At 52.5% G+C, this 21,960-nt stretch overlaps 6 protein-coding genes and 1 non-coding gene across 7 annotated transcripts; 3 read left to right on the forward strand and 4 right to left on the reverse strand.

Annotated features, from left to right (window-relative positions):
* Positions 1–1,730: 1,730 nt before the first annotated feature.
* On the reverse strand, positions 1,731–2,875 carry RRP36 (rRNA biogenesis protein rrp36; the record flags this gene model as incomplete). The annotated part of the gene is made up of 3 exons (XM_051501530.1): positions 1,731–1,873; positions 1,929–2,643; positions 2,696–2,875. The coding sequence occupies 3 exons, from the start codon at positions 2,873–2,875 to the stop codon at positions 1,731–1,733; spliced, it is 1,038 nt and encodes a 345-aa protein (XP_051348315.1).
* Positions 2,876–3,321: 446 nt separating this feature from the next.
* On the forward strand, positions 3,322–5,067 carry J4E92_010191 (uncharacterized protein; the record flags this gene model as incomplete). The annotated part of the gene is made up of 1 exon (XM_051501531.1): positions 3,322–5,067. One exon carries the CDS (start codon positions 3,322–3,324, stop codon positions 5,065–5,067), a length of 1,746 nt encoding a protein of 581 aa, XP_051348316.1.
* Positions 5,068–5,510: 443 nt separating this feature from the next.
* Positions 5,511–5,584, forward strand: J4E92_010192. Its single transcript has one exon. It is a non-coding gene; the product is annotated as a tRNA-Ile (tRNA).
* A 567-nt stretch (positions 5,585–6,151) lies between these two features.
* Positions 6,152–8,442, reverse strand: J4E92_010193 (uncharacterized protein; the record flags this gene model as incomplete). The annotated part of the gene is made up of 2 exons (XM_051501532.1): positions 6,152–7,750; positions 7,798–8,442. The coding sequence occupies 2 exons, from the start codon at positions 8,440–8,442 to the stop codon at positions 6,152–6,154; spliced, it is 2,244 nt and encodes a 747-aa protein (XP_051348317.1).
* Positions 8,443–10,120: 1,678 nt separating this feature from the next.
* On the forward strand, positions 10,121–11,005 carry J4E92_010194 (uncharacterized protein; the record flags this gene model as incomplete). Its single annotated transcript, XM_051501533.1, has 1 exon — positions 10,121–11,005. One exon carries the CDS (start codon positions 10,121–10,123, stop codon positions 11,003–11,005), a length of 885 nt encoding a protein of 294 aa, XP_051348318.1.
* A 3,480-nt stretch (positions 11,006–14,485) lies between these two features.
* Positions 14,486–16,429, reverse strand: J4E92_010195 (uncharacterized protein; the record flags this gene model as incomplete). Its single annotated transcript, XM_051501534.1, has 4 exons — positions 14,486–15,369; positions 15,437–15,700; positions 15,750–16,238; positions 16,303–16,429. 4 exons carry the CDS (start codon positions 16,427–16,429, stop codon positions 14,486–14,488), a joined length of 1,764 nt encoding a protein of 587 aa, XP_051348319.1.
* Positions 16,430–20,530: 4,101 nt separating this feature from the next.
* On the reverse strand, positions 20,531–21,754 carry J4E92_010196 (uncharacterized protein; the record flags this gene model as incomplete). Its single annotated transcript, XM_051501535.1, has 1 exon — positions 20,531–21,754. The coding sequence occupies one exon, from the start codon at positions 21,752–21,754 to the stop codon at positions 20,531–20,533; it is 1,224 nt and encodes a 407-aa protein (XP_051348320.1).
* Positions 21,755–21,960: the final 206 nt, after the last annotated feature.

Genomic DNA, 21,960 nt, shown 5'->3' on the forward strand with positions numbered 1-21,960 from the left:
GGCGGTTGGGCAGAGTGTTGGAGCGGGGAGGGTGGGCGAGGGTGTGGATGATGGCTCTATGGAGGAAGACTCTGTGGTGCTGGTGAGTGCTGAGGAAGATAGCTCTGCGGTGCTGGAAGTTGCTACGGATGATGGCTCCATGGTGCTGGAAGATGCGGTCGAAGTGAACTCCACAGAGCTGGGAGTGATTGTGGAGGATATCTCCAGAGTGGTTGGAGTCACTGCGACGGATGACTCCACGATACTCGAGAGTGTCGAGTAAGCTGGCTCCATCGCGTTCGAGTACGCGTACGACGCCTGTGATGCAGTTGAGTAGGCCAGATGCGATGCTCGCACTGTTCTCAGCGATTGCGACGATAGAACCTCTACCACACTGGAGGGCTTCACGACCGGGTAGCTCGCTGTGCTCGAGCATTTCGTAGATGTGAATGAAGGAGTCGCAGTAGTCAAAGACTTCTTGCTCTTAGTGCATGATGTGCTGGTGGAACTGAGCGTCTGCTCATAACCGCGTTTGATGGGTGCTTCGGCTGTCACCGTTACTATCGTTGCTGTCGCTGGGCATAGCTGTACTTCGGTAGTCCTGGGCATGTTAGAGTGTGTAGATGCGGCATCCGTGCGAAGTGACTTACGTGGTAATAGTCACTAAGACTGCATCAGCTGTCAAGGTCGTAGTACCAGTGACTGTAGTCTCGTCGGTGTTTGTTGAAGATTCTGTGAGTGTAGTTGTCTCAAGGGTGTCTGTAGTTGAAATGACAGTCGATGTGCTTATTGCGCTTGAAGTGACGGTGACGGTAGGAATGGCCAGGAGCGACGAATAGAATTCCGTAGCTGTCGGCACCGCTCGTAGCTCATTGACAAGAGGCGAAATGAGTTGACAGTCCGAATCTTTGATGTCAGTGAGTCCGGGAATCTCTTCCTGGGCTGAGCTGGCAACTGCCAAAGAGAGAAAGAGGGAGGTGATAGATGTGCGCATTTTGATGAAGTTTCCGATTCTGGGCCGACTGTGGACGTTTGTTCCTGCCACTGGAGAAGAAGATGACTTGAGTGAATACTAGACTAGACGGCCACGGCAACATATATACACCCTCCAACAGTTTGCGTGCGGAGCCATTCACGTGGCGCTCGACATGGCTGAGCTGAAGCAGGGCCAGACGAGGTCATTCGGGCATTCCGACGGCGACCTTGCTCCCATTGCTACCACTTGCAAGTCTTGAACGACCACGGAAGCGAAATGACTTTCGATCTAAATCCACGAAGGTGTAAGCTCCTTGCTGGAATGCCAAGTTGTGGATAGAAACTTGACTCGAATAAGTCTCTCCACAATGAAGAGGCTGAAATGCTAGATCAGATAGCCCAAAATAATCTAGCACATCGACGAACGACACACAGGGACGTCGTGGCGTATCGAGTGGACAATGCGTCACGATGAAATGGGTTGGTGGGAGGCTTGAGGTGTACCTGACTAGTGCAGATTTGGGGAAAGCCTCGTCCAGGCCGCCCTAGATCTCCATCCCCTGTCTGTGCTTGACTGCTGGCAACAAGATAGTTGACGCCGCATCTTACGATAGTCGAATTGTGGACTCATCAATCAGTCGTCAAATAATGGAAAATCACCCTCCAGGAGAATGAATATGAAGACGACGATAGCAGAGTTGTCAGATCGTTGAAGAAGGGGTATCTTTGATTGCAGGTGACAAATATTGAAAGTATTCGAAAATTGCCCGTATAGACTATTGAGCAGTACGGCGCTCGTCGGGCATATTCTTCCGTTCTTTCGCCGTGACCTTCTTGCGACGGCGTTCGATGACCTTTTCGCGCTGCTTCGATTTCATGTTCTGGAAGCGATCGACCAATGCGATCTTCTTTTGCTCGGCTGCGATATATTGTCAGTACGTGCTTGCTGGAATGGAGGGTATGCAACAACTTACACTTCTTCAAGAAGAAAGGCTGCTTGCCCTCCTTGACAAGCTCCTTCTCCTTCTTCTTGTGCTCCCGTGTCACCTCCTGTAGCTTCTCCTTGTTCTCGCGGGCCTTTTGTTGCGACTCCATGGAGAGTAGCTTCTTCTTCAGCTGCTCCTGCTCGACCGGGTTCTTCGTCTTCTTTATAGTCTGACGTAGTTCAGAGATCTCGGATTTTCGGTAGTCGTTAAGGAAATCGTAACGCTTTTTGACCACGAACTCATCTGGCTGGGGTCCTGAGGCATTGTCGAACCGGGGGTCACGGAAGACTGGCTTCTTCACATCGACTACGTTCCGCTTACGTGACACCGCACGCTTGCTCGACTGGACAGCGGGGGCGTGTTTGCTCGAGCGCGCTTTTGGAGCTGCGTCGGAGTCGGAGTCTTCATCCTCGTCGGCTTCCTGAGTGTCTCGTTTGCTCTCGCTTTTGCTCTTGCTCTTCTTGTCCGTGTTCGCTTTCTTGCTAGGTTGTGCACCGTTCGCAAGTTTTTCAGCCTTGATCTGCCGTAACCGCTCCCTCAATGCTTCCAGCTTATCCTCTTGGGATTTCGATGTGTCGTCGCCTCGTTTGCGCTTCCGGTCGGCGGGTTGCTGTTTTGAGATGGCGTCCTGTGCTTTGGCTAATGCTCCAAAAGAGACTTTGCTCATTTGCGCTTTTACTTGGTCATCGTCGGAGGCGTCTGACTTGGTGATGTTAGCGGCATGCACTGGCAGAGTAATAGTCTTGGAGGCTTACCATGTCCTCGTCTCCTGATTCCCCATCTTCCTCGCCATCTGAACTGATCACGTTACCGCCTTCATCTGCCTCAATCACAGATGCAGAGGAGGACCGGTCAGTGACCTCGTAGTAGCTCTCGGCGTCTGAACTGTCTTCGGCTGCGCGCAGAGTGCGATCCAACTTGCTCGCGAGCACCATCGTAAAGCCTGGATTCGAGGATGTCGCCGTGAAAGCGCTTGTTGAGGGTGTATCAGTGTCGCAGCGTTGGTGTTCCTATCGCGTTCTTCTTCGCCGCGGTCTCCAACATTTTTGTGGACCCCACCTGCCGGGGGTTTGATTCGCCGACAAGGCCGACAGACAGGCAACTGCGCCCAAATTTCGAGTGCGCCTTCCACCGTTGGGCTTCATGCTGCGTGCTCTTCGTCTTCACCTCACCAGGCTTTTCACCGCTCACCCCTCCCGTCCCGCCGAGCGTCTGTCGCTATCGCACGTGCTCCATGGCCGCAGTCGCATCAGCTCGGTACAGCATCCCCCACTGCGCTCCAGTCGCAACTTCCTCCACTAACACCGACAACTTCAAGACCAAGACAGGTCGAGACAGCACTCCCCTCGGGCGCCCGCTCTCTGCCTCCGCAAGCGCCAGCATGAACGAGTCATGGAATCCGAACGCGATGCCCTTCCGCCCGGGCGGCTTTGACCGTCGCGAGCAGAGCTTTGGCGCCTTCGAGAACCAGCTTCCACCACCACCCCCTCCTCAGTTCCAGGGACCACCACCAGGACCATACGGGCCGCCGAATGGCTTCTTCAACCAGAACTTTGCGCCGCCTCCGCCGCCGCCCCAGCAGCCCCCGCACATGTTCAGCAACCAGCACCATGACTTCGCAATCCACCAGCAAGCCATGGCATACCACCACTGGATGGTGCAGAACGGCCACCCGCATCACCCACCGCCGCCGCCTCCTTTCCCGCTAGGTCCAGAGGCCTTTTCGGGGCGCCCACCACCACACATGCCGCCTCATGGCCAGCCGCCGTTTGGTGGGCCGCCATTTGGCCAGCAGCCATACGGACATCAGGCGCATCACGGTGGGCCCCCGCCCATGCCTCATCAGCAACACCAGATGTACCCGAACCGCCCGCCCTACCATATGATGCAACAGCAGGCAAACTTCCCGCATGGAGCAAGGAACGAGGACATACAGTATGCTTTCGATGCCTTGTTGAAGGGTCTGAAGTCAAAGAGCCGCACCGCTAATACTCAGAACAGGGCACCAACTCCTCCAGGCAAGAAGTCAAAGTCTGGGCTTACTGCCAACGGGCAAGCTAAGCAGAAAGAGTATGGTACCCTCCACCGCATTGCTTCGTTTGAAGCCAAGAGCTCTCGGATTAACAAACTTTACAGTACCCCGAAGGCACCCAAGGCACCTAAAGCGGCTGGCGAAAAGAAAGGACGCTATGGTGACGAAAAGATCATGCTTCCTGCGCCGCAGCCTACGCAAGAGTATCTGGACCAGGCCGCTGCGGAGCCTACCACCAACGAGACACCGGGCCAAATGCTGGTTATCCTGGATCTCAACGGCACGGTGCTCTTCCGCCCCAATAAAAACGCCAAGACCATGATCGAGCGCCCATACCTGAAGCCTTTCCTGCGCTACCTCTTCGAGAACTTCAAGGTTATGGTGTGGTCTAGCGCGAGGCCAGACAACGTCAAGTCTCTAGTCAGCCAAGCATTGGACAACGATCTACGGTCGAAGCTCGTTGCTCAATGGGCCCGCGACAGTTTTGGACTATCGCCGACAAACTATCAGCAGAACGTACAGGTATATAAGAACCTGAAGCTAGTGTGGAGTCGAAGTCAAATCCAGTCTTTCCATCCAGATTATGAGGCCGGCAGTCGCTTCGGCCAGCACAACACGGTGCTGATTGACGACTCTTCGCTCAAGGCGAGTGCACAGCCGCACAACCTCCTGGAGATTCCCGAGTTCTGCGCTACGACAGAGCAAATGGAAGGGGACGTGCTCCGAGAGGTAGCAGGTTACCTGGAGGCATTAAGGAGGCAGGCGGATGTATCACAATTCATCAAGAAGGTTCCGTTCACTGCCGGCGGAGGGTGGACGTTCGACTGGCCTGACGCGGATGCTGGCGGTGGCGAGATGACCAGCAAGGTGTCTGCGGGTAATGCTCCTACTACGAGTAAGAAGAAAAACAAGAAGAAGCAGGCCAATGCCGCGGCAGCAGCAGCAAGTAGAACTAACACTCCTTTGTCACAGACAATTGATACCCTCGCAGCCGTGTCGCTAGCCGCACCTGCGCAACAGCAACAGCAGCAGCAGCAACAAGCGCAGTCGATGCAACAACACCAGCAAATGCAGCCTCAGCAGCAGCATGCGTAAAAGCAATTTCATTTCGACAGATGGGGAGGGAAGGAAGTACACATGTACAACTTTCGCGGTTTGCCGACTGGGTGCAGGTGATTGCATAGGTAGCTTGGATTTAGCGGATGTCTTCTCTATGTACCAAAAGTATGCGATATGACGGCCGATCATAATGTACAGCTTCAAGCTGAAAACTTCTATACCAGTACTACTGAATGTATTCTACATTGTCCGACTTCACTACATCTGTGGGTGTTGCTCATGATCCACCCGTGCCCCGCCTTGCCCCGCACCTGTGACTCCAAGCTACATTGGAAGGTGTGACCCTCACTATGACATCTCACTCACGCGTCTGAGTACAACTGAGGGTCATGCTTAGCGCAAGCTCGCTCCGCCTCTTGTGCTGTTGCGGTTATATTTTAATTAATTCTGTGTTTCCGTATCGAACAACAACAAAGACCGGTCGCTTAGCTCAGTTGGTTAGAGCGTGGTGCTAATAACGCCAAGGTCGCGAGTTCGACCCTCGTAGTGACCATCTCTCCGGGCTTGCCCGTCAATTTCTTTTTGCTCTTTTGTGAGAATACCATGTCCAAAAGAGTATTCCAAAGTCTAGTAGCAGGAGTGGCAAGAAGATGGGACGTTGTTCTGTCTTTTTGCTGGTGTGAGGTGGTGGAGGGAAGTCACCACCCGACGCGAGAGGAGATCTGAGCATCTCATTGTACGGGGGGTAGGCGAGGAGGCTAGGAAGCTACGTTACCTTGAGATATGGTATAATTTTGGGGGCTGGATTTATGTATGCTGCACGTCTGTTTGGGGGTTTATTGTACAGGTGATATTACAAACAAGCTAGAAGTCTACGTTGCCTTGGATAGGTGCACACCTTTGGTCCCTACACTGATGTAGGCTACATGCCTACGTACTGGTATACTTGTGCGAGGTAGAATGACACCTGTACGAAGTGACTCCGGATTGCATCTTGAATAATCCTGTTATAGTGGCTCCCAATATGCTTCTTGGCGACTTTCTAGTCATTGACAAACGTCCATTGATCATGTATACCGTACAGTCATGCCGTCATGATATCGCGCCTCCGAGGCCATTCCTACACCTTCGGCACTGCATCTCCCACACTCCCCATATCCATACTCAGCGCATCTCTACACGCGCCACCCTCACATACCATGACACCCTCACTCGCCTTATCCATGCTCTTAACAAGCGCGTTCCGCTGACTCAACCACTCACCCATGCCCTTTCCCACTCTACTAACAGTACCAAGACCAGCCGGCCGCTCCCGATACCTCTGCAGCCACTCATCCACCCTTTGACCTTCACCCGTGATAACACTATGTCTGATGCCAAGTTTACCAACAACGACTGCATCCATCATGCTCGGGAAAAGGAAGGGGTGTTGCATAATCTCCGCTTCGAAAGCAGACGCCGTATCCCGTGCTTTCTTGGTATACTCCTCGTCTTCCAGCAACGCACCCAGACGGTCTAGATTCTGCGCTGACACGCCATTCGTGCCTGGTTCAGCGTTATCCATGCCATCTTTCAGCCGCATGATGAGGTCTTGCTGGTTTTCAGGTGTGGAGAAGAAACCGAGGTGTTGTTTGTCCCAGAACATTTTGAGTTGCGTTTGTTGGAGGTCGTCAGCCCATTGGAGGTAGCTGTCGTTGAAGGTGGCTTCGTAGAGGGAGATGAGGCCAGAGATCAGGTAGGCGTAGTCGTCGGCGAAGCCGGGGGCGTCGCCGCGGCCTTCGCGGTAGACGCGGATGAGGGTTTTGGTGGAGGGGTTGTAGAGCTCTTTTTGTAGGAAAGAGGCGGCTTTTTCGGCGGCGGCTAGGTACTGTTTTGAGCGTGTGGGATCTTGTGATGAGAGGGCGGCGGATGTTCGTGCGAGGGCACCGATGGCGAGACCGTTCCAGGATACTACGATCTTGTCATCTAGCCCTGGCCGTGGTCGCTCTTTGTTGCGGTGCTCGAGGAGCTTTTGCCGGCCTTCTGTCAGTATCTTGCTGACTTCGTCCTCCGACAGACCAAACTGTTTTGACAGGTCTGCTGGTGTTGCGGTGATAGCTAGTACGTTCTGGTTGATCAGCTCGTCATGCGCATCGTGTTCGGGCTCGACATTGCCCTCATCCTTGACATTGTAGTATCTCGCAAGAATCTCTGCGTCTCGGTCGCCTAGTATATCTTGGAACTCCTTCAGTGTCCATACGTAGAAGGCACCCTCCCGCCTCTCCTTGTCGTTTGGCCGGTATAATGAGTCAGCGTCCTCTGACGAGAAGAAGCCTCCACTCTCAGCGTGCATCGGCGGGCTGGTAAGATACGTCGCGATATCGTGGACCGCGGACAGATGTTCAGAACTCTTGGTCATGAGATATGCGTCGAGGTATACGGGTAGGAGTTGCGTCTGATCGTACAACATCTTCTCAAAATGCGGTAGGCTCCAATCCTTCGTGACAGAGTATCGCGCAAAGCCATTTCCGATTTGATCGTGTATGCCGCCCTTGTTCATCGCGTCTAGTGTCGCCAGTACCATGTCTTTCGCATGTGTGCAGTCCTTTGCTCCAAGCACTTCCCTGACCGCGTTCGGATATTCTGATAGCTTGAGGAGGAATTGGAGGTTCGAAGGCGTGGGGAACTTGGGTGCGCTGCCAAAGCCTGCGTGCTTCGCATCGTATCGCTTCTTGAAATGCTGTCATGGATTAGTAAACGGTCTTTAGCAAAGCCCCCCATACACACCTCAAATGCTTCATCCAGAAGATCTAGGTCAAGACCTTCGTGAGCTGCGCCATCTTTCCTGCTGATGTTGCCGTCCTCCGCAAAGTCTCGCAGTTGCGCTGTGATTTCCTTCGCCGAGTCCAGACACCTCTGTCGCTGATCCCTCCACACATCGCGAATCTTCTTGAGTATGCCAACAAAGCCAACGTGCTCTCCCATCGCCATCGTGGACCCTGGACCGGGCCAATACGTCCCGCCGAATATCGGTTCCAGATCTGGTGTGATGAAGGCGTTCAGCGGCCACCCTCCTGAGCCTGTTGTTGCCTGAACATAGTTCATGTATATGCGATCAACATCCGGGCGCTCTTCGCGATCGATCTTTATGGGTATGAAGTTCTCGTTCAGCAGCTTCGCGACCTCTTCATTCTCGAACGACTCGCGCTCCATGACGTGACACCAATGACATGCAGCATAGCCTATGCTGATGAAGATCAGCCTGTTCGACTTCTTCGCCAGCTCAATTGCCTCTGGTCCCCACATCTGCCATGCGACCGGGTTGTTCATGTGGCCCCGAACATAGGGGCTGCGGCTCTCATTCAGGCGGTTCTTGAGCTTCAAGTCGTCGCCTGCGGTGGCGGACCCAGCGGAAGAACTATGCGCGTCCATTCTCAGAATAGATGTACGGAAGTCGCGCTGTTGCGCTCGCGATGTGGAAGGTGGGGTCGCAATAGCTGGAGCTGGTAAACGGCGGGTTGGCGCGGTCGCGATGGCGGTGCGGGCAGATCGACAGGAGCCTCGAAAATTGAATCTCACGGCAGGCATACAGCAAAAAAAGAGTTACAGTGAAATCTGGTGGCGCGCGGCTCCGAGGCTACTGGACGTTATCAATCATGCGAAGTAGCTCCGCGCCCCTGCCGAATTGCCCCGCATCCCGCCAACGACGTAATCTCTAGAACCCTGAGTGGCTGGGGATCGGCGCGGAGATTCGGTTCTCTGCAATCTGCATCCCTTCTGACCTGCATCGATTTCGCAGAGTGGTACGCAGATACATCGCGTCAACGTAAGCTTCAGTGTCATGACGTCCGTCGTGCGCCATTTCTAGAAGCTTCCATCTGCTCGGCTTTGGTAGCGAAGCTCTTTGCGGAAAGCTTATCAACAACGCGCGATAGACAAAGATTAGTTATCATAGACAACTTCGTAGCCTGATGTTGTCACACCTGGAGAGGTAATAAGGGGACAGCAACGTCGGCTCACGTATGTTATGTCTGTTCTGGGATGCGATGTCACACAGGATTGTGGCTTGATTGCAAAGAACAAAGTGAGAAAGGGTTAAGATGATGTCTCTGGGGTTCGCCCGTGGTACAAATGCTGAATCTGCGCCCGAAGCAAGTAAGCCCTTCTGTTGAAGAAGATCACATCACGCCTGAGGTGGGTCCATCCTTCCTGCGTAACGAGCTCGAGAGTGGTTTGCAGTGTTCAGCTGTGAAATTACCTGGTGAGAAGTAGTTGCGACCCGTAACGCGGTCTAAGATGCCGCATCTGCCTTGATACTGGTTACAAACGTGAGTAGTCTGTGTAACAAGGAGGTATTCGAGTACGAAATGTATATCGGGGTTGACTGGAGCCACTATCGATCGCTTAAATTGATTTGAGATGAGCGAAGATGCAACGGACGCAAGGGTCTCGACTTCAGTGCTGCAACTTCTCACTGAGACGCTATTGACAGTCATGCCATCCGCAAGCAGAAGTGACTCCTGGCACTGCCAAGGAATGACCTTCACCACTACTATGCACAGATGCACAGTCACCCACTTGTAACCACCTGAGAAATGGCCAGCAGGATCCGACTCCCATCAATGGCATCGCCTCCGTTACAGATACCCTCGTCTTCTCGCGATGGGCGTGATAGTGGCTTCCCAGGTGCGCTCGGGTCGTCTCTCACCTTGTGGTAGTTGCTCCTGCCTCACCGTAGCTACTCTCGCCTAATCCGGTACTGATAAACAATCAACAGCTTCCTTCCTCCCTCCCCTCCACCACGACTTGACTCAACCACCCCACACTCCTTCATCTGTCGCTCCCTCGATTCCCTCCTTGTGCAGTTTGTCTGACAGGATACACTCTCTTTACACTTCGTGCAAGTACACTCACTTCTTTATCTCAGTCGCACCAGTTGCCCTTCGGCACCTCACAGCTCCCAGGAAGCTAGCAACTAGGTAGGCACAGTACTCCTCATTCTGGACTATGTCTAACGTGGCAAGCAGTCTTTCTATCCTGTCCTTACGGTGATCTGGTTTCGACACTACTCAAGAATACTACGTATCCGAGCGCTTCCAGACACTCCAAGATGCATCACTTCATTCTTGTCGCTTCAGCTCTGGCCGCTAGTATCCTCGCTCATCCGCACATCCATGCAAGGCAGCCAGGAGTCGTCTATGAGACCAAGATGATCATACAGACAGTCGTTGTCACGGTTACTCGAGGCTACACTCCGCCGACATCCACCTCTTTGGCGCTATCCGCTACCGCCAGCCCCGAGCCCACTCCGATCCCAGAGCCGATGCCCCAGCCCGCCCCTCAGCCTGAGTCCGCGACTTCCAAGGTTCCTGATGCTCCCGTTATGTCACAAGCACCTATACCCAGCTACAGTCCTGCGCCCAAGCCTGCCGATCCAGTTCAGAAGCATCCATCGGGCGAAGACCAGGCCTACCTTTCCTCTGGCCCCGACTATCAAGCTGCTATACTGTTCCATCACAACGCCGTTCGTGCAAATCACGATGCAGCTCCCCTGACCTGGGACTCCGCGTGCGAGGCGAATGCGCGCATTGCTGCTAGCAGGTGCGACTTCGAGCACTTCACCCCACAGGGCGCCGGCCAAGGTCAAAACTTGTTTGTTGTTTCTGGCGACGCCTTCAATGTTACGGCAGGCATATCGGAGACCTGGTACCATGGCGAGCTTCCGCATATGACGCCTTGGTTTGGCAAGAGTGACCTACCCCATGAGGTCTTCGAGAAGGTCGGTCATCTTACACAGATGGTGTGGAAGGACACCACCAAGGTCGGATGCGTCTCTCTTGACTGTGGTGGGGCCATGACTGTCAACGGCATAGGATCTGCCATGAACAAGTACACAGTCTGCAATTACTCTCCGTCGGGTAACTACAAAGGGCGGTATGCAGCGCAAGTCGCCCCTCCTATCCCATCTGCCAACATCATCGGCTGGGCAGACTAGTCGTCACTTCAGCTGATACGTCCTGTCTCTTCGATCTTCCTGATGATATGGGCTATCAGCGCTTATGATTGTACGGATATCGCTCGGCAGATCGGGAGCATGGGACGCATGAGACAGGCCTTCCCTCGTTGTTTCCTTTCTGGCATGGTTACTAGTCTTCACCTAGCGTTCACTACTTCCATCAGCCAAGTGCCAAAAATCTCAGCGAATGCATATCGCCGTACATTACGATGTATGACCAATCTCAAAATGATTCCAGATGCAGCTTATCTCGACACAATGTCCATGTCCGTGTCTCAAAGTGCTCGTGATGCGTGCAGCTGAAGGTTGCTTGCTTGTGACACTTGTATTTGTCCGTCGCTTCAGCTTCACACAAAATCGGTGCAAATATCTCGCAGTAGTGAAGGAAGTGGTAGCGGCGAAGTTGCGAGAGAGCGGACCCTTTCGACGGGCGCTGATGACGTCGTGTGCGAACCTCGGCCGCTAGCGACGCGTCTCCTGCACACGACGCGTCGCGCTTGCCAACCTCTTTCATCCACTACGGTATGCTTGCTATGCTACAACATGCGATATCGAAGAATCTTTCCTTGCTGCCTTTGTTCTCGAAGCCCAGAACCGAAATGTTACCAGGGAAATATCCCGCGCGCGCGCAGTAGCAGCAAGTGACTGCGTCGCCACGCCCCGCAGTCGGTCTTTCCATTCGCGATGCGGTATCAATACCGCGTAAGGTTTACGCATTATACACTCACTACGAAGTGCGTGGTCAGGGAGACTGCATGGAATCATCTTTTGATACTAGGTATTTGTTCTACATCCCATGTCGCCACATCCGTGACGATGTCTTCACTGCTCGTGCTGAGCTGGCACGGGTACCGTATTTCTGGAGCTTATTTTGACTCGGCAGCCCCGGCATACTGTCACGACTCGAGAGTTTGTGTGCTGCTGGACGTCATAGCTCCGCAAAAGCCTTTCACTACTAGTTAACTTGGAAATGAACGCTGGGTGCACGGTCCCCGATTGCTCCTGCCTAGGAATACCACGAACTCCTCCCTGCCACACTTTACCCACCCAACTGAGCACTACCAGCGACGGACTACATTGAGAATCCTCAACTGCTACCGAATATGGCCTGCGCACCCAACTTCGCGAGTCTTCCCAACGAACTGAAGACAAGCATCTTCTCTTACATCAGATTAAAAAAGGAACAGGCAGCTGTTTGTCTTGTGAGCCGCGATTGCAAACAGATCATGGCGCCCCAAATGTGGTTTTCGCTCGACCTAACACCCACAGCGATGTCAACCGCAAAGACAATGGCCCTTTTAGATCCCGATAGCGGTATACTTCACCACGTCCGTCGAATTTTAGTCTACCACGGCCCACGAAAGTCACTCCGAGGTCACTCTCAGGAGTTCGAGTCTGCCATCCAACTCATTGTAACTGCATTACCGAGAGACACTCTACTTTCTTTCTGTACGTTAATGAATTTTGATCCCGGGTTTTTGCTCAACCTACTCCGCCATCAGAGGACACTTGATCGTCTCGAGATACCTACGAGATTATCAGTCCGGAACCCATTGATCGATCTCCAAGTTTCTACGCATGCGCCCTGGGTTTCCGCTGCGCTGCGCGAATTGAGGAGGCTACAGGTCCACGTTGGCTCGGTCGATTGCGCTCACGCAAACTGCGCATACTTGCTAAGGAACTCTCCAAAGCTTCGTCAGCTCAGCATCATGCCCGAAGAACCTCTAGGACCCACTGGGAGTTATGACGAAGCTTCTCTCGGTAGTTCGAAGGGATGTGACGCTTTTGGTGGTCCATTTGCAGACGGTGTTGTTGTGCAGCCACTGCAGCTAACACACTTGCAATTACGAGTCGATTTGAAGCTGCCTCGACCCGAAACTATACTCGCATACATCAATTTCTCTGGACTTCGATCGCTCTCAATCGACGCTTGTGGTCACGTAGGGCCATTTCTTGCAGCGCTTGCGGCTCAGTTTTCTCAAAACTGTAATCTGATCGGGTTAGAGATCGTATTGCGAGGCTTCGAGATCACCCCGGATGAAGACGTTCGGCTGATTGAAGATGTGCTAATGTCCTGTTCGAGTCTTAAACGCCTCTGGATAAGCACAGGACGGGCCAGAATGGTGAATCCCCGATACATCGTTCGACATGGTAGCACATTACGAGAGCTTGGTCTGAGCTTTAATCCGGAAGGTTCTACATACTATTCCGCACGAGATCTGTCTCTTATCTTGTCATCTGCTCCGTATCTAGAGCAACTAGCTGTACACATATCTCCAATCGAAATGGGCAGTTCACAATCTCTCGGCACAGATTTCACGCTCGCAATACCGAGCTCTTATGATGTACCTAATGCCTTGGAAGCATTCTTGGTAGGTCATCGAGCCCAGGATCCGTATCGAACAATTCGTTAACCAGCAACAGGCTTGCATTGCGCGCCATCCAACACTCCGAAATTTGCGCATGATTTCGCTACCGAATATTGACTACGGCCTTTCACCAAACCCTACTTTCCAGAATCCAATTAGCATAACAGATGAACTCGTGCCTAGCGCAGCTATCACCATGCAGTCGCTTGCTACAGCCATCGTCCGTTTCCTCGACAAGCTTGGCTCGGGTATAACATTGTTCGGGTTTTCCGCCGAGTACTTACCCAAAGCCCGACCAAGGAAAGATACCAACGGCCATCTATGGCCCCGGTATTTCTATACCCGCGGTCGTACAATCGATGCAATGGGCGCAGCGAGAGTCGCGGCTGTTCCTCTGCCGGCTGCGGGTCTGCCGGAATGCTCGGTGTTTAGTCGATCTTATGTGAAATAGATGGGCTTCGAAGCAGTCTGTCTGAGACTACGAAGAGTGAATTGGATTAGCAGATAGTCCTTGAGTTATTATAGTTGTAGGATTGATTTGAGTATGCGTTACGCCTGATGTTCTTTACGGATGCCTCGCTTGCAGGTTGGGTATGCTTGAGATGTCACCTTCGTCTTAGACACTTATGCTCATTGTTTGTAGTTTATAGCCAGGGCAAGGCTTCTCGCATGCTCGCAACAGTCAAGAGATAGATAAGAAGGCGGCACGCGGCTGTTAATCTAGCAAAGCAAGGAGGGCAAGAAGTACGAGGGTGCGATGCCTAAGTAATCAAGATCTTGCGCGTTTAAGACAACAATAGAACTAGGTATCTATAGGCGAAGACTAATGTCTAGTGTATTGATAATGGAAACCAAAGTTGTAAACGCCTTCAACCCACTGAGGGAAGTACCAGGCGTCTCCTCGTAGTCTGACTTGGCGAAAACGATATGTCCTGGCGAGACAGACATCCTTATCTTGCATAACGCGGGCGTCCACATCTTCCCCAGCGCCAGTGTTTAAGACTCGGCTGCGCATATGAAGTCTCAAAACCATTGGCGTTCTCCGAGATTAGCAGCCCCAACGAACGTCTACCGGCATAGTTAGTATAGTTCATCGGTCGTACAAGGACATTATCTTACGGTTTGCAAACAGCTTGAACGAATCTGCGTTGTTCAGTGCCTTCCTGGAAGACAGCTTAACGGAAGGCCAGTAGTCATAAGCCCAGTCCTTGGTACCAGGGCTATACACCTCTGAAGAATGCGTCATCTCGTGCAGAAGTACAGTGCCCTGATCCTTGGCTGAACATTGCCCTTTCGCTACTGCCGGCAGGTCCCAGTAATCAGCGCAGAACGTGATGCCGAGACCAAGCCGGGCGTAGTATGCAAGATTACCGTTACAATTGCCGATACGGTCATGACAGTAGAGATTCAAGCTTGCACTAGGATTAGCGCATTCTTGCGCTATTGCGGTGTATCGGGCAGAAACCGCATCTTTCGTAGCTTGTGTTCGCGAGTGGAAGAAGGTTTCGAGATGGCGGTGGCCGGCTCGAGCTGCAGCTGCAGCTCCCAATGCTAGCTTTTGACAATTCTTTTGTGCCTCGGCGATTTGATCATTCATGAAAGCTATGAAGCCTGCGTCAGCGTTTGTGCGAGTCTGTGATGGAAAGGAGTACGTACGTCGGCAAAAGTAGGGATCGGCCCAACGTTCGGCTACTGGCTTGTGAGTAGCCGCTTCGGTACCGTTGACAGTGATGCTGAGCTTGTTGGAGCTGTATTGGAGATGGCCAACAAGCTCGGTCGAGTTGGTGTTGGCGTATTGCAGTATGCCGTTCGCGAACACATCAAAGCTTCCGCCGTTGCTGAGATCGTGTAGAGAGGCAGCTTCGATCGTCAACTCTTTCTTGTCTCCAGCTCCAAGAACAAGGAAGTCGTCTGTGGATAGGTTGTCGGTATCAAGGTGAACCCCGCTGATGCCTTCGAAAGGAACCTTGATAGCTGAATGTAGGTCAGTAATAGTTTGTCTTCAGTCGCGTTGGATTTGGTAGGTCTGAGTAGAACTTACAACTGTTGCTAGCGAACATCGAGATGCGCTCGACGGGTAGCTTCTCATCGAAGAGAGTGGCTGTCCTGAGAAGGTTCAAAGCCATATCGCCGTTGTTCGTCACTACGACCTTGACGGCGGAGTTACCCGCAACAGTGAGCTGAACGCCAAGCTCTTGTGTTGACGATACTTCTCTTTTTTCGAGAGGAACGATATAACAAAGATGTGGATCAGGGAAACAGTCCACTACTTGCCCATTTAATGAGTAGGAGTTATAAAGAGCGTCTAGCCGCATAGTTAGCATAGTCTATACGGTGTGGGTACATGAGCTTACCCTGTGCAAACAACACGAAAGAATCTGCATTGTCCAGCGCCGCCTCGGTCGTCTTTACTCGCTCCGTCGTGTTATGGAAGCCATATTCCAAATCGTGCGTGCCAGGATGATATATCACAGGACTGTGCGTTAACTCGTGTAGAATCACGGTGCCCCGGTCCCCGCCTTGACCTGTCGGCTTCGGGTTCACTAGCGGCATGCCATAGAAGGATTGGCAGAACGTCACGCCGAAGTCGTCCTCACTTGTATAGAATGCCACTTCACCGGGCTTACACTGGTCGGGTTCGCAAGAACAGTGGTAACCCAAGCGTGGCTTGGTGCATTCCTTTGCTATTGCGTGGAAACGGGAAGCAACCTTCGCCCTGATGTCTGACGAATCCGAGTGGAAGTAGGCCGGGAACCTGGAGTCTTCATATGCGGCTTTGGCAGCGCGCAATGCTAGTTTCACGCACTGGCCTTGTGCCGTTTGAATCTGTGCGCGCTGGAAATCTGTGAAGCCCAAGTCAGCGTTTGCGCGGATCTATGATGGTATGATAAAGGGAGGAGTACGTACCGCTGCATTGGTCCTCGAAATAGCGCTCGGCTACTGGCTTGGGAGCAGCCGCTTCGGTGCCGACTGGCGCGGCATGAATGTAGGTGGCCAAGAAAGCCAGGGGGTATAGAATAATAGACCACTTCATTTTCGAATGGAAAGCTGGTGGAAATGTTTGGAGAAAATTCGGAGTGAACTGTTTAGAGTTGTACTGTTGAAAGTGAATCGTCTTATAATATTTCCGAATCAGCATATAAATACTAGCGTAAGCGAAGGATGGATGGGGGTTCTGGTTGAGATTTCTGCAAATCAGCTGAAGCCAAAGCCCAAACTTACTTGCTCTCATGACGGTTATCATTTGGAAATACCGACCAATCTCGTCAGAAATGTATGGATTGCAGGGAACGTGAATGGTTCGTCGCGCGTTGGTTGTTGCAGTACCGTGGAACGGAATTGAGACTGGGAAGCGATCGAAACACAATCATGGTGTTAGCACGCGACACGTTGTGAGCGTACGTATCGCCCTTGCGATAGATGACCAATCCGACCCAGAACCAGACCGCAGTCTGAGTTAAAGGCGCACTCCATGGCCAAGCTCGTCACCGAAGCGACCCGCAGACTGCCCATGCGATAAGGCTGTGTCGTCTCTACCGAGCAGTTCGATGGACCCGAGGTAGCGCAGATACGAGGCTGATGTTGAGTCGGTAGAGACCAACTTTGAGAAGTGAAGAAGGCATGGGTGGATATCTTGTTGAACGAAGGGGCGAGGTCGGCGCTTGCCGTCGCGGGCTGATGTATCGAACAACACCTAAAGGTAACGGCAACCCACTTTCCCCTTTCTACCAAGCTTCTCTACCCATTACTTTGTCTTGGAACTGCCACACGGCGCCTTCCTTCGTATTTGATATTCATCCGTCTCAAGTGCCCTCTACCCCTAGTGGGGCGTATCCCCATCGTTCGCCGGCTGTACCCAACGGGGACCTCGTGAAGAAGAAATCGCCGGTGCCAAAGCCTCCTGCCACAGTTCTGAGGACGACCGTGAGCTTGGCCATAACGGCAACACTCTATCCCCCTCCAGACATCGGACTGGCAGCTGGACGAAAATACTTCGCTATCGAGCAAGTGTCTCAAGGTCGGTCGCTCTTGATCTTCTCACTCTTATCATAATCCTCTCTGACCTCCTCCAAATGTCGTTCTGCACATCTGCGATGTCCCAGAGGCGACCCAGAAAAGACGAGCCAACCACACCTCCCGCATTTCACATGACTCTTACGCGAGAAGATAGTCTACGAAAGAGGGAAGTATCGCATCTCCAGGAACTTCTGTGTAGTCTCTCTTTGGACAGCCTCCTCTTGATCCGAATCATCAGCCCCACCGACGACCAAGGTACTGCGGTGATGCACCAGACCAGCAGCACTCCAGCGCAAAACATCAAAGCTATCGCAATTATACGGTGTACCAAAGTACCATCTTAACGACAAGCCCGAAGGACTAGACCGCAGTCTCTTGATCAACGTGTTAGGTCGAAAAGACCGGACGGAGAGGTTCAAACATGAACCGTCTGCAATCACGCTCCATCGGGTAACCACAAAGGCCAGTGGGTAACTACAAAGGCCAGTACGGAGCGAAAGTCGCGCCTCCCTTCCCCTCCTCTAACATCGTCGGCTGGGCGGACTATTCGTCACTCATGAGTAGCCGGGGAATTCACCCAAGAACCACACCCCGATAAATATCCATGTTCACTACGAGCCTGTGCGTGTCGCACACAATAATGTCGTCAATCTCCTTCCACTTGTAGAATGGCAGAGAGCACGTTGTGGTTGCGGTAGAATGGGAAGAAAGCAGAGAGCTTCATGTTCGTGTTTGCGTTGAACGCAGTATATTATACTTGCGATTTCTCTCAATCGTGAGAATATGTCGTGTGTGTTGCGGGAGTCGTGAGTGGCTCGTTTCGCTCTGCGTCATCGCGGTACCATAGAATGAAGTGAACGACAACCAAGAGATGGAATCGCACTATATTTTTCCCGCCTTGTAAGAATGCAGCACGATTAGTACCTGATGAAGGCTTCGAAGCGATACCTAAACCTAAATGGAACAGTCGTATTAGAAGACTACGTTGTCTTGAGTAGCATACGTTTATCAGATTATAATACAGTGTATTCAGCAACGCGATACATGGCAAGTGGAAGCGGCAATCTCTCTGAAGACCACCAGGGCGCAGTATATTCAGGGCACGGCCTAATCAGGACTAGCGTCTCTATAAACGACCCACTCACCCGACTGGAAAGAGCAAGCTCACCCGAACTGATTTACACTCCACCCATTCATCTACACTCGGCGCTTCTATCCTCTCGCGCCGGCGGCCCTGGCGTCATGGCTACGTTTTCGGACCTCCCGACTGAGATGAAGGCGGCCGTCTTTGCTTATATCCGTCCAAACCGTCACAGAAGAGCGGTTTGCCTGGTAAGCCGCGAATTCAGAGATGTGATGGGCCCGCTGCTCTGGAAAACTCTCAGGTTGAGAGCTGCTACTACCTTACCAGGAGACCTGGCTTCTTTGCTGAGCGCAGACAACGGAGTGATTGCCCACGTGCGCTTCATTGACATCGACACCGAAATGAAGGGAAATGTGGAATTCGACCCAAATTCCGAATTTGGACTTGTCGTCAGACTCATTATCGGCGCTCTCACAAAGAACTGTCTTACGGGTATCAGTATCGGCATCAGGATCAAGATGTCTATCGTGCTCAGTCTTCTGCAAAACCAGCATTCGCTCGAAGTACTTGGGCTTCGAAGTATCATTCCCGATGAAGGCGCCGCTCTCAATATGAGTCTTGCAACACATGATTCTTGGATTACACCCATACTCGGCAACATCCGGAGGCTCCGAATTCCCCTCTCCGTTCAGGATCCCCACGCATACGAGAATAGCGCCTACCTTCTCAAGAGCACACCAAACCTACGGTCATTATGCCTCAAAGGCGCAAGTAAGGCTGCCTCACTTCTGGACGACTTGCATGAGCACGATGTTTTCGGAGGGCCGTATACTGAGGAGGCAGCTATCCCGACTCCACAGCTGCGTACCCTTCACCTACTATGGCTAGAGTTCAGGCCATACCCCGAATCTCTTTTTAAATGCATCAACTTCTCTAATATTCGCATCTTCTATATCACCCAATGCCGCAATACCGAAGCCTTCCTCACTGCTCTCGTCGCAGCAGTCCCGCAAGCCACCGCGCTGAGAGAGTTAGAGATATCACTGAGACGTAAGGGGGTACCGCTAGACAGGGACAGAAGAGCAATTGAGGCACTGGTGTCTTCCGCTCCCTCACTGGTGAAGGTGTGGCTAGATGTGGGCAGGGGGCGTGCGGTCGACGTATCGTGTTTGAGTGGACAAAGCAAGTCCTTGCGGCAGCTGACTTTGGCGGCTTCATCTAAATTGCAACCACCGGCCCACTACACCGTCTCCAACCTTGCTAAAATACTCGCTCAGGCGCCTGAGTTAGAAAGGCTGGCAGTCAACCTCTGTCCGGTCAGTCTTGGTCCTGTACAGTACCTAGCTGCCAAGTTCAAGTTGCCTGCGCAAGCTGGTGAACAACACGGTGAGCTGACGTCTTATCTGGTATGCATTCGCCCCTGGGTAGAGAATCGTTGCTCACCAAAGAATCAGGACTGTATCGCGAGACACCGAAGTCTCAAATCACTGCGCATACTCACAGTTCCCTACATCGATTGTGGGATAGTGCCAAATCCAAGTTTCCAGGACCGTGTCACTCTCACGGAAGATTATGTTCACACCTCGCAGGTGATGATGCAAAAATTCGCGAAGGAAGTCTTTCGCTACCTCGACCAACGTGGGTCCAAACTCAGAACCTTGGTCGTCTCACCTGATGGTTTGGACGGCATGGAACGGCCTAGCTTCGACGAGGATGGCCACCGATGGCCGCGATACTTCTACTCATATGGATCAGTCTGGAGTATACGTGGGGAGCACGTTGTAGCCGTTCCGGTACACATGACGGATGTTGAATTCTGCGATCGCGCCACCAGATAAGCGGTCAAGGACAGATGTCGTTTGCATTTAACCACGCAGATTCAAGGTATGCAGAAAGCTCGGAATGCTGTCAAGATATCAGCGATACTTGCTGGGGGTATAGTCTATGGGAGCGATAAGTGACCGGAATGAACTTGATATCTAAGCCGAAATGACTGCACACATGAAACAAGAAGCACCTCAAACCACCATACCATCAAACCAAATCCATATTCTGAAATCCCTCCACGAGCATACATTGCCTCTCCTGCTCCTCAATCTTCCCCACAAGCTCGTATGTACTCGCCACGCTCTCATCTGCCAAACCTAGAACTTCCTGCTCCTCAAACTCCATCTCACTGTCATACGCCAAACCAAATATCTGGTGCTTCTCAACCTTCATCTCACTGTCATCTGCCAAGTCCATAACTTCCTGCTCCTCCGCTTTTATCTCATCGTCACACGCCAAACCCAGCACTTCATGCTCTTCCACATCCTGCCCCTCCACTTTCATTCCGTTCTTACGCAATGACTTCCTCATCTCCTTCTCCATCTTCCTCGTCTCCCTCTCTGCCTTATCATTGATCCTCCTCGCTCTCGCCTTCTCTTTCCTCTCCTTCCTTCTCTGATTAATAGCCTGCCTGGCCTGAACCCTCAGGTCACGACTCAGCTCTCTTCGCGGCAAAACCTTTACATCTTTCAGCGCAGCGCCTAGCCAACCACCCACAAAGTCCTCTCCCGCACCCCCCGTGACGAGTGCCCCGTCCAGTCTCACCGGCGGAAAACTAACGCTCCGATCGAGTAACTCCGCGGGGTATTCGGCTAAAGCAAGCTTTTTGAACCGCTGCGAGGCGCCACGCACGCGTTGCTGAGGTTCAATGTTGGGGAAAGGAGGGAACCAGTGAAATTCCACTTCGACGCTCTTCTCGGCTAGTTGCTTGGTGAGATTGGATATATCGTCTACAAGCCATCTATCCCTCACCAATCCGAACGGATGGCCCATCCTCATACTCTTCAGGATACGTTGCACATCTGAGAAGACGAGCACGCGATCGATGTGCTCGGTTATCGTGGGAGATGCGGCGACGCGGAGCGCTTCACCAATGGATAGTAGGATGGCTTCGTTTGCGTTGGTGTAGTGTGCGATAGTGACTTGGGCGGTCCAGGCGGAGGTTACAGGTGAGTCGTAGCCGACTGCTATGGCGCAGGGTTCGTTACGCAGGTCACCGCTGACGCTGCTGTTGATCCAGAGGACGAGGGTGCGTTCGGGATGCTGCGTGTGGATTGTGCGCGCAAAAGCTGTGGCTTGGGCTTTGGACTTGATGTGGATTGATGTCGCGTAAGTGTAATCGTCATCGCGGCGAGACTCTGAGGTGAAGTGGTCGCGGAGAATGGTGTCGGGGATGGCTGCAGGAGCTGGGGATGTCATCTCGGTGTCCATGGCTCGAAAATCCCTCAATGTGCTGCTTTGATGAGATACCACCGGCGGTGACTGACGGCAAAGACTTTGCGGAAGTTGCGAAGATGGTATGTCGGAGGCACCACGAAGGCAGTTACTACTCAAGTAGGCTAGCGATAGAAGAGGAAGGCGCCACTCAGACTCCAATGAATGAATGGACCCTGGTTTACAATCTTAATGTGGGTCTA

Source organism: Alternaria infectoria, assembly GCF_024043175.1.
Source record: "Alternaria infectoria strain BMP 0036 chromosome Unknown scaffold_32, whole genome shotgun sequence".
Taxonomy (NCBI): Eukaryota; Fungi; Ascomycota; class Dothideomycetes; order Pleosporales; family Pleosporaceae; genus Alternaria; species Alternaria infectoria.